A 15,650-nucleotide genomic window follows, 5' to 3' on the forward strand; every position below is an offset into this window, starting at 1 on the left:
ACAATTCTCACAGAGGCGGGAGGTGTTCAAGGGCTGAACAATAGTGGAGCTGCAGAGTGGAGAACTCATTCAACTCCTAGAGAATGCCATGCCTCAGGAAAAGGAGTACTCCAGACCCGCATAGAGGCTACTCTGGACCTGCCCTGACAAAGCTCTAAAAGCTCCAAAACAATCAAACTGTCAGAGCTGAAACGGGAAGGAGAAAACACACAATTGTATTTGGAGACTTAACACTCCTCTCTCAATAACTGATGGAAAGGTGGACAGAGAATCAGTACAGGCTTAGACGTCTGAAACAAGACTATCAGCCAACACGAGAATTAATGTTTTAAAACGTTATAGCCATTCACTATACAATCTATATTCTTTTCAAGAGTACATGGACTAGGACAAATTGGGTCATAAAACCAGTTTAGATACATTTAAAATAACTGAAATCAAACAGCATATTGTCTGACCCACAACAAAATGAAGTTAAACATCAGTAACAAAAAAAGAAATCTAAAACATCCTCACATGATTGGAAATTACACACCATGCTTCTGGAACTTCCCTGGCGATCCAGTGGTTAGGACTCTGCCCTGACACTGCGGGGGTCACAGGGTCAACCCCATGTTGGGGAACGGGGGCCCCATGCCACACAGCACAGCCAGAGGAAACACTGCGCTTCTAACTAACCCAAGGGTAAAAGAAAATACAAAGGAAATTAGACAGCATTTTGAACTGAATGAAAATAAAAACATGACATATCCAAATATGGGAGATGCAGCTAAATTAGTGTTTAGAGAAAAGTTTAGTATTAAATGCCTATATTTACGAAAAAGAAGATCCAAAATCAAAAATCTATGCTGACATCAAAAGAAGCTAGAAAAAAGAGAAAATTAAACCCAAAGTAAGTTGAAGAAAATGAATAACAAAGGTACAAGCAGCAATCAACAAAACATAAAGTAAAGAAGCAAAGGGGAAAAAAAAAATCTAAGAGATCAAAAGCTGGCTCTTTGAAAGATAATTGACAAAACTCCAATTATACTAGTAAAGAGAACAGGCACAGATCGGCCATATCAGGAATGTCTTATAGACAATAAAGAAATACTATAAACCAGTTTATGCCACTAGACAACTTATATGAAATACATAAATTCTTTGAAAAACACGAACTGCCAAAACTGACATAAGACATTTAAAAATTGGAGAACTCTGTTTCTGCTTGTTTCTCAGCCCCAAGTCCTGTTCTCTGACCGGCTTTGTGACCCTGGAACTGGGGCCTGTAAACGCTTTCTTTTGCCAGAGAGTGAGGCGGGTCCCACGGGGACAGTGAGAAGCAAGGAGCGTCCACCCCCAAGACAGTGCGCTCTCCTCTCCCCGCTCCTGCGGCAAGTGGTGCACCGCAGCGTCAGGGACACCCTGCGATGCGTCCCTTCCAGTGAGGCTGGGGCAAACAGTGGCCCTGACCTTCCAGGTATTGTCACCAAAACGCCAGCAGTTTTCCCAGAAAAGTCCCACCAGCACCACAGAGGGTGACTTGCTCAAGTTCAGCAGCCTTCCAGGAGGTGGCTTCCCAGGGAGTCTCAAGTCCACCCCCAAAGCCAGGTTCCTGCCGGCCAGCTGCAGCTGCACCGCCTCAGCAGCTCTGCGCCATCCTCAGAACCACGGCCACGCTGTCTCCGGTGAGGTCGGAGTCTCGGCCTTGCATGGAAACCCTCCTGCAGGTGTGCTGCTCCCTTGAGGACTCTGCCCAGCCAAGAAAGCGGCGGTCTCCACAGCGGCCATGTCTGTGTTCGTCAGGGGTCTCCTTACCTCTTAGGAGTTAATCCTGTTACTAGTTAGCAACTCTCTATGTGAAGTTTTCCTAGTGTAGCTTCTGCCTCCTGAGAGACCCTGACTGATACAACTGATGAACTCCATCTAAGATTTAAGGAACTCACAAACTCTTTCAAAAAGTAAAGAAGAGGAGGGAACACTTGCCAATTGAGTTTATAAAGCACCATCCTGGTACTAAAAACAGACAAAGACATAAAAAAAAAAAAACTAGACCCATATTCCATGTAAACATAAACATAAAAACCCTTAACCAAATATCGAGGAATCAAATTCACTACTATATAAACAGGGTAATAAAACCACTTGGTCATGATATATCTCAGGAAGGCAAAATTGTTTTAATATTTAAAAATCAAACGTGAAATACCATCTTCACAAAATAAAGAAGAAAAATCATATTGCTATCTTATTAGGTACATAAAAATCATGTAACTTATTAATAAATTGAATCTCTATTCACAATAAAATTTTCCACACACTGGAAATTGAAGACAACTTTCCCTAGATAAAGGGAATCTACAGAAAAGAAACACTATAGCTAATATCACACTTAATGACAAAAGACACTTCTTTCCTAAGATCAGAAATACAGCAAGGACATCTGTTCTTACCACGTCTTCCCTGCCTTGTACTAGAAGTCCTAGCCAGTGCAATAAGACACCAGAAACAAAGCAGACCTACTAGAAAGGAAGAAGTAAAACTATCTGTATTCACAGATGATATTATTGTACATGTATAAAATTCTAAAAATTTTGTTTTTTTTTAAAAAAGGAAAATAAGTGAAATTAGTAATGCAGTGGGACTGCAGGTCAACAAAAGAAAATCAACTGTATTTTGATGTATGCACAACAAAGAACTGAAAAATAAAATAATGAGAAAACACCATTTATAATAGCATCCAAAAATAAAGTATTTAAGGATAAATATAATATGTATTAAAAACTGTACAGTAAAAACTACAGAAATTGCTGAGAGATATTATAGAAAGCCTCAAAGCATGGAGATGGAACATGATCACAGATTGAAGGGTTGATATTATTAAGATATCTATTCTTTGCATCTGTAATGCTGGTATGATTCCAATCAAAACTCTAGAAAGGACTTTGCAGAAGTATATGAGTCAAAAACTTATGGACATGTAAAGGATCCAGATTATTCAAAACAATTTTGAAGGACAAAGTTGGAGGATATAAGGTGAGCTCAAATTTTACTATTCGTCACCTCCACTGTATAATCGTAAGGGATTTGATTTAGACCATATGTGAATGGCCTAGCAGTCTTCCCTACTTTCCTCAAGTTAAGCCTGAATTTTGCTGATGATGTGAGCCACAGTCAGCTCCAGATCTTGTTTTTGCTAACTGTATAGAGCTTCTCTATCTTAAGCTGCAAAGAATATAATCAATATGATTTCGGTATTGAGCATTTGGTGATATCCATGTGTAGAGTCATCTGTGTTGTTGGAAAGGGTGTTTGCTAATGAAGAGAATGTGGTATTTGCATAAAGACAGACATACATATCAGTAGAACAGAATAGAGTGTCTATTACTGGTTGTACACACGTATGGTCAATTGATTTTTGACAAAGGAAGTCTTTTCAACAAATGATGCTGGAGAAACTGAATATTCATACAGGGAGAATATGAACCTCAATCCTCATCTCTCTTCATGAACAAAAAGTAACACAGGGGATCACAGATCTGAATACAAACACCAAACACACTATGACTCTAGAAGACAAAGAAGAAAACACTCTTGTGAACTTGGGCCAAACAAAGATTTCTTAGGACACCAGAAACACACCTATCATAAAAGGAAAAAATGACAGATTGGACTTCCAAATTCAAATTTTCTACTTTTCAAAAGATATATAGACTTGGAGAAAATCTACAAAATACATATCTGAGTTTAGAAAACAACTGCACCTGAAATGTACAGAGACTGCTTACAACTCATAAGGAACCATATTTTTCAAATGAGCAAAAGATTTGAACAAACACTTCATGAAAATACATGAATGGGAAATAAGCCCTTGAAAAGATGCCCAGCAGCTAATGAACCTACTACAGAGTCACAAGAAAGGGTTAAAATTAAAAATAATAATAATAGGAAGCACTGACAGGAATGTAGAGCAACTGAAATTCTCAAACATTTCGAATGGAAGTATAAAATCATACAACTAACTTGGAAATGTTTGATAGTTTCTTATAAAGTTGAACATACATTTCCCAACAAGATCTAGCAATTTCACTTCTTGGCATTCACCCAGGAAAAATGAAAACATATGTCCACACAAAAGCTTGTACTCGAATGTTCATAACAACTTTATTTGTAATTCTAAAAGCTGAGGGGACAAATTGTGGTATACCTCTTCAATGGAGCAAATCATTGATATACATAGCACATAAACAAATGTCAAAAACTTCATTATAAGTAAAAGAAATCATTCATAAAAGAGTACTAAGTGTATGATACCGTTTTTACAATGTTTTGGAGCAAAGAAAATTTATCAACAGTGACAGAAATCAGATCAATGATTGCCTGGGATCAGGGTGGGGTGAGGGTAAGTGACTGAGCAGGTATAAGAGAGAACTTTCTGGAGTGACGAAAGTTCCAGTTCTTGGTTTATCCATTTACCAAGACTCATTGAACTGTACACTTAAAATGCGAACATTTTACTATATGTAAATTATACCTCAATAAAGTTTATTTTAAAAAATATGTACTGACCTGTAGGTAGTTAGAATAGGAAACAGGAGTCCAAAATGGCAGTGGCTAAAAGACAAGGAAGGGAAAATCCCACGAAAATGGAACAAAGGAAGGTCAAAGGAAGGTCAGAGGACCGGACTGAGGACTTCAGGTAGAACAAACAGCACTCCTGGCTAAGCCCAGTTTGCACAGGGCAGGCCCGGGGGGAGGGAAAAACATATAAAAGGAGGAGCCAGAGCGCTCTCTCTCCCTCTCTCCCTCTCTCTCTCCCCCTCTCCCTTGCGCTGGCATGCTCCTCCCCTCTCCTCTTCGTGCCTTCAGGTCGGCATGTCCTCACGCTTTGAGGATGGATTCACCTGCTATCTTCTAAATAAAATAGAGCTGTAACACTGATTTGTCTAAGAGCTATAACACGGTCTGTCTGAGACCCGAGAGCCGTGACACGCCGAGGCCTTTAATGTCTGTCGCTCCAAATCTTTGTTGTGACGAGACAGAGCCGAGGAGCATGCACTCGCCTGACAGACCTAAACTGGAAATCACTTAGACTGGTTTTAATTTAAAAATTTTCCTCTGTAACCTGATTTATTCTAAAATATAGTTTCTTGTCTCTAATGGTAATACAAAACTTCATGTCAGTTTAGCCTACATTAAATCATTATAAATTCCAATTTATAGAATTAGTTCAATGAACTTTTAAAACTTCATTACAAAAAAAAAACCCCAAATTTATTTTATCCACATGAATAACCGATTTGCTTCAAGGGGGTACACTAATGATTAGATATAAATTATAATGCATGAGAAACATTCTCACCTACACTTAAACATATTTGTACTTCAATTAAATAAATACTTCTAACCACAACAAAATATTAGAGGATGATCCAGCTCGATAAACCAGCAAAAGGTTAGGTGATCATCTTCTTCCAGGCACAAGGAGATGAAAGTATTCTTTAGTTATTTTAGTTTTTCACCAGTGCCAGAAGAGAAGTCAGACCAGAAAGGCACAATGAAGCAAAACAAAAAATGTGCTACAATTTTACCTTTGGACCCACTAACAGCAATGGCTACATGCCAGCGAGCTTTCTTCCTCCTTCCAGCCACCTGGGAAAAAGTTCACAGAGTTGTAAGGGTCACAAGACTAAAAGCTGGACCCAAAAGAAAAAAAAAAAAATGCAGGTAACCCAATTAATCTGCTAGTATTTATTACTGTAGAAATATCTTTAGAGGTAGTTATTAATGAGTTCTTTTTCAAATCATCTCACTCATCATAATTCAAAAATATATCACTTTAAAAAGGAAAAGAAAAAAATACTCAGAGTGCAAGCGTGACATGTTGGAGTGGTTTCCACACAGCTGTACCTCCAGGGTCCTTCAGCTTCCTGAAGGCAGCGCTGCCCGCAATGAGGACACATGGTCAGTGTGAACAGACACGTCGCCGTGACGAGCGAGTCCTGGACATCTGCACGGGCGCTTGCATGTAAGATGACGAAAGCCACCTCAGCATTAACACAAGGCTTCGGGGTCCCAACACCCAAACCACTCCCGAGGACAGGAACCGTGTACCTCGTGTCCTATGTATGGGACACGTCAGGTCACGTTAAAGCTTCATCTGTTTTCCCTTGGAATTAGTTCTAAAATAATCTTCAAGAGGATCAAGCAAAAATATATTTTTCTCTCCATTTCCTCTTCGTTATTTTTCGCCTCCGAAAGGCTCCTATATTGATCATCAAAACAAGAACTGGCTCTGAACCAAAACCAAAAAGAGGGACAATGCAGAGTGTCCCAAGGCCCTCTGTGGATTAGTGTGAGGCTTCCACACGGAAGTTGTCAAACTGCGCAAATTCAAAGGAGTGAGTCCCAATCGCAGCCCAGCCGTTTTCTGGGAAGTTCACAGAGATATTCTTCCAGAGGGTCTTGCCATTCAGCTTGCCGGCGGAGAAACCACCCTGGAGCGGAGAGAAACACACCCCTTAGAGGCATGGGAAAACGGTCCTCTGAAGCCTGCTGCTCAATGGAAGGGCCACCCATTTAGTGTAGCAAATATTCTTCTCACGCAAGACTCATCAAGGCAAAACAATCCCACAACTTTGAGCAGAATTTTGAAATGCAGGTGAAATTTTCTCAAAGGAAATTCTCATCTATTTATATAAACAGTTCCCAAGGCACAAGAATACCCCAATATTTCCTGTACTCCCCCAAAATGCTCTACAATCTGCAGGGATGTAACACTTTTCATAACATTATGATAAAATTGTAGACAAAAGCTCACTAAAATAAAACACATTTCTTATTTACATGTAGTTGCAGTTACGTACTTTGTAGCTTACAGCTACCAGCTCTTCAGACAGGACTTCAGGGACCAAGATGCTTATTTAAGGTCTTCATTAAAGAGCATCAGCCCAGCCAGGAGAAGAGTAATTAACCTTCATTTTATTGTTTTATCCTCATGTACAGAATATCACTTCGAGGTCATATCAAAAGCTCACCCTTTTGTTAGAAAAACAGTAACCAGCATTTAAACTGGTGACTGGGAGGGGCAGGGGGAGTGGATGGAAGAAGAGAGAAATACCCACAGGAACAACGTACTGGTCACTGACAGAGAAAGATAAACATGACGCCTTCTCAGACAGCTGCCCTTCCTACTTAGCTAAGTGCCTGGCACACAGCTCTTACCACTATTACAGCTTGCTTATGAGCAAACATTCACAGCACACTCCTTCCCGCCACATTTAAATAGCTAATTTCAAAAGGCTGAAGAGCAAAATATCCAAAGCACTAGGCAGAGTCAGAATAAAATCTGCTCTTGAGTCATACAATTATAATGGAATGGGCCTTCATTTAGTTCTTGTGTTTTATGGCTGGAGACATGGCGATGAGCAATCAGAATCACAGATTTACCAGCGATGCTAAGACCTGAATTTGAGTCGCCCAGCTCCACATGCAGAGCCACATACGCTCCTATTACTGCACACCTCACAGCGATCCATCTCCAGCTCTAAAAGTGCTTGTTGAACATCTTCCGCCACTGAGGGACTGGTGAACATTACACTGAGCCCGGGGCTTGTGCACACAAACCACATTAAACACAGAAGCTCATCCTCCCCGCACCACCCCCGGCATCGGCTGCCCCACCCTCTGACCGCCGCTCCCACCCGGCCAGTCCGAGAGTGCCCTCCACTCAGACCTCAGCTCGGTCACCACCTCCAAGACGCCTTCCCTGGCCACTATCTGGAGAATCTGGCAGGGAAGCTACTTTATCTCATTATCGCATTTTTACCTTCATAGTTTTATTTGCTTATTTATAGCAAGAGTCAGCCAGCTCTGGCCCACAGCCCAGCCATCTATTTTTATAAATTCAGTGTTACTGGAACACAGCCACTCCCGTTCGTCCACCTATTGTCAAAGGCTCCATTCTCGCTACAAAAGCAGAGCTGAAGAACTGCACAGTACACCATAGGGCACTCAAGGCCTAAAATAGTTCCTCTTTGGCCCTTTACAGGGGAAAAAAAAAAAAAGCTTAATAACTCCTGTCCCAGAAGAACAGAGGCTCTGAGAGAGCAGGAATCTTGCCCGTCTAGTTCACTACTGTTTAGAACAGTACATACAGTAGACACTTGATAAAAATGTCTCGAATGAAAAAAAATAAAAATCATCTAACTCTCAAACAACCCACAGAGCTTACTTCCATTTTAAAGATAAGGACACAGAGGTTCACAAAGGTGAAATAACCCAGACACATGCTAGCATCCCAAGGACTGGTGGTTTGCTGGTATCATGGCAGGTTCTCTGCCTGTTTTCCACTGTTTATCACACTTTCCATCTCATCTGATAACATAAAATGTTAAAAAAAAAAAAAAAAGAAGAAGACACAAGAAAAGAACATTTTACCTCCAGGAATTGGGATTGGCAATACTTACATTCAGAGTTAAAGTGAGTGTATACCATTTTTTTGCTGTAACATCAGCATGTCCTAAACTATATATGATCCATCCAGCTGTAACACAAAAAGATTATCCTAATTGATATCCATATTTTTAAAATCTAAATCACTGAATCACATAACTCATTGGGGGTTCTTAGGTGTATCCATATGTAGTAAAGTCAGTTATACTAAAGATCGACATTTCCAAGATCTACAACTGATTTAAAACAAAAAACATCCTTCATTGAGGAATGCATTCAACATGCAGAGATCCTACCCTGAGCTACATACAATACATGAGCTCACGAGAGAATGAGCAAAATAAACTCACAAACCAAGCAGGGTACATTACGCCTTAGCATGTATATCCAGGTCTGTATGTATACCTGATCGGACCGAATATGGAAGATAAGCAGGAACCGTCAAAAAACTACCGTAAGATTTCCAGCTAGTGTAACTGACTACAAGGTAATATCAATTGCATTAGACAATTAGAGAGAAAATAATGTCAATTTTTGAATGTATTATATTTGAATGCCTGACAGAAACCCAGGATGAGATGTTCAATGGGCAGTTGAAGACACAGGGCAGCGAGGACTGAAGACAGAGGTTTAAACCTCTAGTTCCACTTCTCCCGCTACCTCATTCTGAGACCTTCAGCATATCAACTAGCCTCTCTGTTCAGCATATCAACTAGCCTCTCTGTTCAGCATATCAACTAACCTCTCTGTTCAGCATATCAACTAACCTCTCTGGCACTCTCTTTTGGACTGGAAAATGCGAGGTACCTTCCAGACCAGTCATGCTATGATTCTGCAATTTCTATTCTAATATCCTTATTACCCACTCGCTCTTTAACTTCTATTTTATCACTGAAGCCCTTTAACCTAAGGAAGAAGCAAAGGGGGAAAACAATAGGAGAGAAGACTTTTTATTAATGCAGGATGAAAGTCAAGAGACTTTGAATCAGAAAGAGTCACCAATAAGATCTAGTTTCAACAGAGTGGTGTGTACCCAAACCAAAGTGAAGTGGGTGGAATTCAACTTGAACAGATTCTAAGTACCTATTCTAGATAAAATACTATTATACATAAGACAGAGACTGTTAAGATGAATAATAAAGTCAAGCTGTTCTCAAGTTATTGACTACATTAGGAAATAGGGTATCTCCATTTTAAGCAAGTTAATTCTTCCCTTTATATTTCCATAAGCACACTAGCAACATTCTTATAGTTCTGCTTTTTTTTTTAAATTTCCTGAGTATTCTCTCCTTACCCCCACACCCTACTCTAACAGCCTAGCTCAAGTCTACAATACCCAAGAGGCTTTGCACAATTTCCTCTTTCACTGAGCTGCCTCTGTACTAATTAATTAACACTATAATTTGGAATCGTTTGGTGTTTGCTTACACATGTTGAATCTCTTCCCAATTAGATGCTCAAACATGGTGAGGTATTTCATTACTCCCATAGGTAAAAAGCAGACACTCACAGCAACATATCACATAGTAAATCATGTGCTACAGAAGAAACCACTTACCTAGATCGCCTGTGACTCTGTAGGTTCCATTTGCAAAAATCCAGAAGAAAATCCCCCTGGCACTTCTAATCAAAATACCACCTTTATTGACTCTCCCAGCAATGAACACGCCTCCCTTCTCAGGGGTCTCTATGTACACATCACACTTTATAGTCAGATTGGACCTGCAGAATCAAAGTATTAGTGCTTTTAATTATGTCATTTCAAATGTAGCACCAATGGCTCACTTCACAGCCACATGCTTCCAAACTTCTAATTGAGGGAAGTGTGTATTTTGCTAAGTCCACATTAATAGCGGGTATGGGCTTCAAGAACCTTCGCCAATAATGGTTTTAAATTTTACATGACTAAAGTCAAGTCATTTCATTGCCTCTTTTAAATGACTTACTATTGGAAAATAATATTTATTGTTTTCAAGTTTCCTAAGAATGTATTTCCTGTAAAATAACTTCTCATTCTAAGAATATAATAAGAATCCATTTTTTTTCTAGGAATACATAAAAGATAGGTTTCCACTTAAGTCGGAGCAAAAAGGTTTATTACATTTACATCAGCAAAGAGAAGCAGTGAGGACTACGTATTAGGAGCCTCTGGGAAAAGTTACTTTGAGGCTAATTTTTACATTTAACCCTAACAAGACTTAAAAACGACAGAAGAAAGATCTAAAATTATTTTCTCTGTCAAGTCAGAGTCAACTCTACCTTGACTCCATAGCAGGCGTTTTCAAACTTGAGCCCCATGGAAATCACCCTGGAGGGCGTGTTCGAGTCTGCCTGCCGGGCCCACCCTCAGGGTCTGACTCAGCAGGTCGAGGTGGGCCCTTGAACCTGCCTGTCTAACAGACTGCCAGGTGACACGATGCTGCAGGTCCAGGAATCTCACTTTGAGAACCGTTTTCCCCTACAGGGTGCCTCTGTCTGCGCACAGGCAGTAAAGCCCCAGTTTCTGCAGCGCTGACTGACAGAGGAGGAGAAAGATTCAGCCAACCAGGAGCTAACAGAGCGTCATCTGCGAGCTCTCCTCCAGGCTTCCTTTCACAAATGCCACCAGATTTCTTTTGCAGTGATTTGTTGCTGTTTAGTTGCTAAGTCGTGTCCAACTCTTTGTCACCCCAAGAACTGCAGCCCACCACGCTTCCCTGTCCATGGAATTCTCCAGGCAAGACTACTGGAGTGGGTTGCCATTGCCTTTTCCAGGGGATCTTCCTGACCCAGGGATCAAACCCACGTCTCCTGCATTGGCAGGGGGATTCTTTATCGCTGAGTCACCAGGGAAGCCCACAATCACCCCAATCCAACATGACATCTGAAAACAATTCTCCTCCTACTCAAATTTTAAGTGCAAATGGGAAAGAATTAGCTTGCACACAGCCAAGCAATAAAGCAAGTAATTTATCTAAAACTAAGAATGCCAAGAAATACATTTTTTGAAATGGGGAGAAACTAGATCTAGAATTATGTGGTTTTTACATTTTTTAATCACTGAATTTTGCACAGTGAAATGTTACTTTGTAAAGGAAACTATAAAAAAGAAGCACCTACACGAGGTATACAAGCATCAGGAAAATCCTCATTTAATCACTTGATCAGAGCTGGGCTACTTTACAAGAAGGCCAGATGCTGAGTGACTAAGGCCAGTCTCTCCTGCACGCCGTCCCACTGCAGAGAGCGCTCTTCTCTGTGCAGACTGTCACCAACATGAAACCACCTGGGATCGGACTGGTTCCTTAAATCCCCTATCTCTCTGTCGTTTCATCAGAACCTGTCAGCACCATAAACTGATTCTATTTAATGTGAGATGCTGCTGCTGCTGCTGCTAAGTCGCTGCAGTCATGCCCAACTCTGTGTGACCCCAAAGACGGCAGCCCACCAGGCTCTCCCAACCCTGGGACTCTCCAGGCAAGAACACTGGAGTGGGTTGCCATTTCCTTCTCCAATGCATGAAAGTGAAAAGTGAAAGTGAAGTCGCTCAGTCGTGTCCGACTCTTAGCGACCCCATGGACTGCAGCCTACCAGGCTCCTCCATCCATGGGGATTCCCAGGCAAGAGTACTGGAGTGGGGTGCCATTGCCTTCTCCGTGTGTGAGATGAGAGAAGATCAAATGTTTTCCTTTTTTACATCACATTCCATAATAAATGATTCTTGCATCAGAACTTACAGGCAATTTTACAGATAATGAATAAAACAGAATAAAACATCGGCCTCATCTTCCACAGTCATAATCCCTCAGAAGTGCTGAGAGAATAAAAACCAGCCAACATATTAAGTAAATTTTATCAAAAGGATTCAGAGTTCAGGTCTGTTTAGAAAAAGATAATTTTGTGATTGTCCTCAGTTCCCAGCCAAAGCTTACTAATGAGATGAAAGTCTGAAGTAGCTTTGGGAAAGTCCACCCTCTACAGTCAAATTACTGCGCTGACACGTAACTAAATCTAAACGTGAGGGAAGTTCTGTAGTAAACACAGTTCTCAGAACTGATGGCACCCTGCCTGCATACAGCTGACTGACTGGGATAGCAGTATGGATACATTCTGCCAACTTTCCATTTCCTGCCCTCAGGGAGAAGACAGTGATTAAAACAGGCTGTGAGAGGAAGTCCAAGGAGCAGGGGCTACAGCGCAGCACAGACCTGGCCTCTTGCCCTGGTTCTGAATTTAAGAGTATGGGATCTTGAACAATCCTACCCCGATGCCTCCATTTCCCATCTATAGGGTAGGCAGGGTGCTGCCTTCAGCATAAAGCAGCCATCGGAAGCTCAGACCAGTGTTCAGTGTTACCCAGCTTTCACTCCCTCCACTCCCTGCCATAAACGGTCATCACGGCCAGAGGACAGAAATGAACGTGGGATGTGTGTGCGTCTCTCAACAGATCCGGCTCCCCTGCACCCAGAATAGGATAATGAGAAACAACACAAAGTAAACAGGAAGAGAGCAAATTTTAAAAGGCTTTGGGATCAGGCCCAGAAGTGTGGATGGGGTCCGGCAGCAGGCGAGGGTCACGGCGTATTCCTGAGCGGTGACACCACAGGAGGAGGGCGAAGCGTAAGAAGGACGGAAGCAGTCCTCTCCTCCTCTCGCCGTGCGTGATTGCGATTTCCCCATCATTTTTCTTTCAGAATATGTCACTCTTTTCTTCTCTTCCCATCTCACTTCACCCTCCCCTTCCCTACCTCCTTCCCCACTGCAATAGTAAAGATTGAGTACTGCTATGTAAATACTGCAAAACCTTCAAAGTTATGAAGAGTTTTGGTTAATCCTTCAATGGTGTTCTATATCATCTCTCTGCTGCTGCTGCTGCTGCTGCTAAGTCGCTTCAGTCGTGTCCGACTCTGTGCGACCCCATAGACGGCAGCCCACCAGGCTCCTCCATCCATGGGATTTTCCAGGCAAGAGTACTGGAGTGGGGTGCCATTGCCTTCTCCGTATCATCTCTCTACTACAATGAAATTCTCTCAACTTTTCTAGAGTCTCAGCCAGAAACAAAAGATTTGGGGTTCAGAGAGAACTACATGTAGAATATTCACAGGCATGGGGGATAAGGGTTGGTCCACAAAGTTAAAGGTTATCTATGTCGGCTGGCTTCCAGACTAGTGGTCAAAATATAACAGGGCCCATCCCTTAGACAAATAAACTCAGTCACCTGTCTTACAATAAGACCATGAGTAAAAAAAAAAAAAAAATGAGGAAATCACAAAGCCCACTGACATGACCAGAATATCCAGATAAAGTGTCTACTACAGAGATCAAATTGCCAATATCCGTTGGATCATCAAGAAGGCAAGAGAGCTCCAGAAAACCATCTACTTCTGCTTTATTGACTATGCCAAAGCCTTTGTCTGTGTGGATCACAACAAACTGTGGAAAATTCTTGAAGAGATGGGAATACCATACCACCTTACCTGCATCCCTGAGAAATCTGTATGCAGGTCAAGAAGCAACAGTTAGAACTGGACATGGAACAACAGACTGGTTCCAAATCAGGAAAGGAGTATGTCAAGGCTGTATATTGTCACCCCGTTTATTTAATTTATATGCAGAGCACATCATGTGAAATGCCAGGTTGGATGAAGCACAAGCTGGAATCAAGATTGCCAGGAGAAATATCAATAACCTCAGATATGCAGATGACACCACACTTATGGCAGAAAGTGAAGAGGAACTAAAGAGCCTCTTGATGAAAGTGAAAGAAGAGAGTGAAAAAGTTAGCTTAAAACTCAACATTCAGAAAACTAAGATCATGGCATCTGGTCCCATCTCTTCATGGCAAATAGATGGGGAAACAATGCAAACAGTGACAGACTTTATTTTCTTGGGCTCCAAAATCCCTGCAGATGGTGACTGCAGCCATGAAATTAAAGGACACTTGCTCCTTGGGAGAAAAGCTATGACCAACCTAGACAGCATATTAGAAAGCAGAGATATTGCTTTGCTGACAAAGGTCCGTCTAGTCAAAGTTGTGGTTTTTCCAGTAGTCATGTGTGAATGTGAGAGTTGGACTATAAAGAAAGCTGAGCACAGAAGAATTGATGCTTTTGAACTGTGGTGTTGGAGAAGACTCTTGAGAGTCCCTTGGCCTGCAAGGAGATGCAATCAGTCCATCCTAAAGGAGATCACTCCGGGATGTTCATTGGAAGGACTGATGCTGAAGCTGAACCTCCAATACTTTGGCCACCTGATGTGAAGAACTGACTCATTTGAAAAGACCCTGATGGTGGGAAAGATTGAAGGTGAGAGGAGAGGAGGACGACAGAGGATGAGATGGCTGGATGGCATCACCGACTCGATGGACATGGGTTTGAGCAAGCTCCAGGAGTTTGTGATGGACAGGGAGGCCTGGAGTGCTGCAGTCCATTGGGCTGCAAAGAGTCAGACATGAATGAGCGACTGAACTGAACTGAACAGAGATGCTGGTATAAACAGTATTGCTGTTGTATAAAAAGATTATCCACCAAAGTTATCCTAAATTAGGTAAGAATTCTTTATCCTAATAATTATTCATGGTGCTATAACGGTTCCAGAAACTTTGGATAACTGAAAGTTTCTCAAGACTTATATCAGAGCTTGCGACTAGAACTGCCATTATATAACACAGATTAAGGCTCTGCAGAAGGGATAAAGACTTTCTGGAGCATTCCTCAAATAAACAATTCAAGGCTCTCTTTCAAATCATCTTCCCTTTCCTGTCCGATTTCCAAACTACAGATATGGCTGTTTTGTGGCTTCGCGTTAATAGTTACTCTCACTAAGGCTGAAATGCTTGTATTTTATGTTTCACAGTGGAAGTATACTAGTTAAATTCACTAGCCAACTAAAAGCTGATTTGCTTTTTACTATTGCCATCTACTGTCACTTTGCAAACAGATTTTGCACAAAGGCTAAAACAGTGTAATTCAAGTATGGATCCAGCAGGTGGCAACACCAGATCAACAAATCAACTCTCCAGCAAATACAAAAACTTACAAACAACATGCATATCACAAAATCTGCTTATACATAAATTTAAAATTATAATTGGGTCCAAAGCCCTCGGATTTCACATTAAAACCAATCTTATCCTGCAACAATTACTATTAAATTAGGGAAATCTGAGGGAAGGACACCGAACAACAACAAAGCAACCAGCTGGGTTGTGGTCACCGTGATATTCAGCGGTTATCACA

The 15,650-nt window shown here is 41.3% G+C and overlaps 1 protein-coding gene across 30 annotated transcripts in view; it reads right to left on the bottom strand.

Annotated features, from left to right (window-relative positions):
• GALC (galactosylceramidase) overlaps positions 1 to 15,650 on the bottom strand; it is a 77,783-nt gene that overhangs the window by 16,391 nt on the left and 45,742 nt on the right. For 21 of the 30 annotated variants that reach the window (XM_081510304.1, XM_081510317.1, XM_081510297.1 and 18 more), the window contains 3 exons: positions 9,992 to 10,155; positions 8,448 to 8,524; positions 4,119 to 6,476 (listed from right to left, as the gene is read on the bottom strand). In XM_081510304.1, the coding sequence (XP_081366430.1) occupies positions 6,330 to 6,476; positions 8,448 to 8,524; positions 9,992 to 10,155 (388 nt within the window). In that variant the 3' untranslated portion in view covers positions 4,119 to 6,329. Of the gene's footprint in view, positions 1 to 4,118; positions 6,477 to 8,447; positions 8,525 to 9,991; positions 10,156 to 15,650 lie in introns of those variants that run through there. The other 9 variants (XR_014059495.1, XR_014059493.1, XR_014059501.1 and 6 more) reach the window with 3 other exon arrangements.

Source organism: Giraffa tippelskirchi, chromosome 7 (assembly GCF_054371585.1).
Source record: "Giraffa tippelskirchi isolate mGirTip1 chromosome 7, T2T-mGirTip1v1.2.pri, whole genome shotgun sequence".
Lineage (NCBI taxonomy): Eukaryota > Metazoa > Chordata > Mammalia > Artiodactyla > Giraffidae > Giraffa > Giraffa tippelskirchi.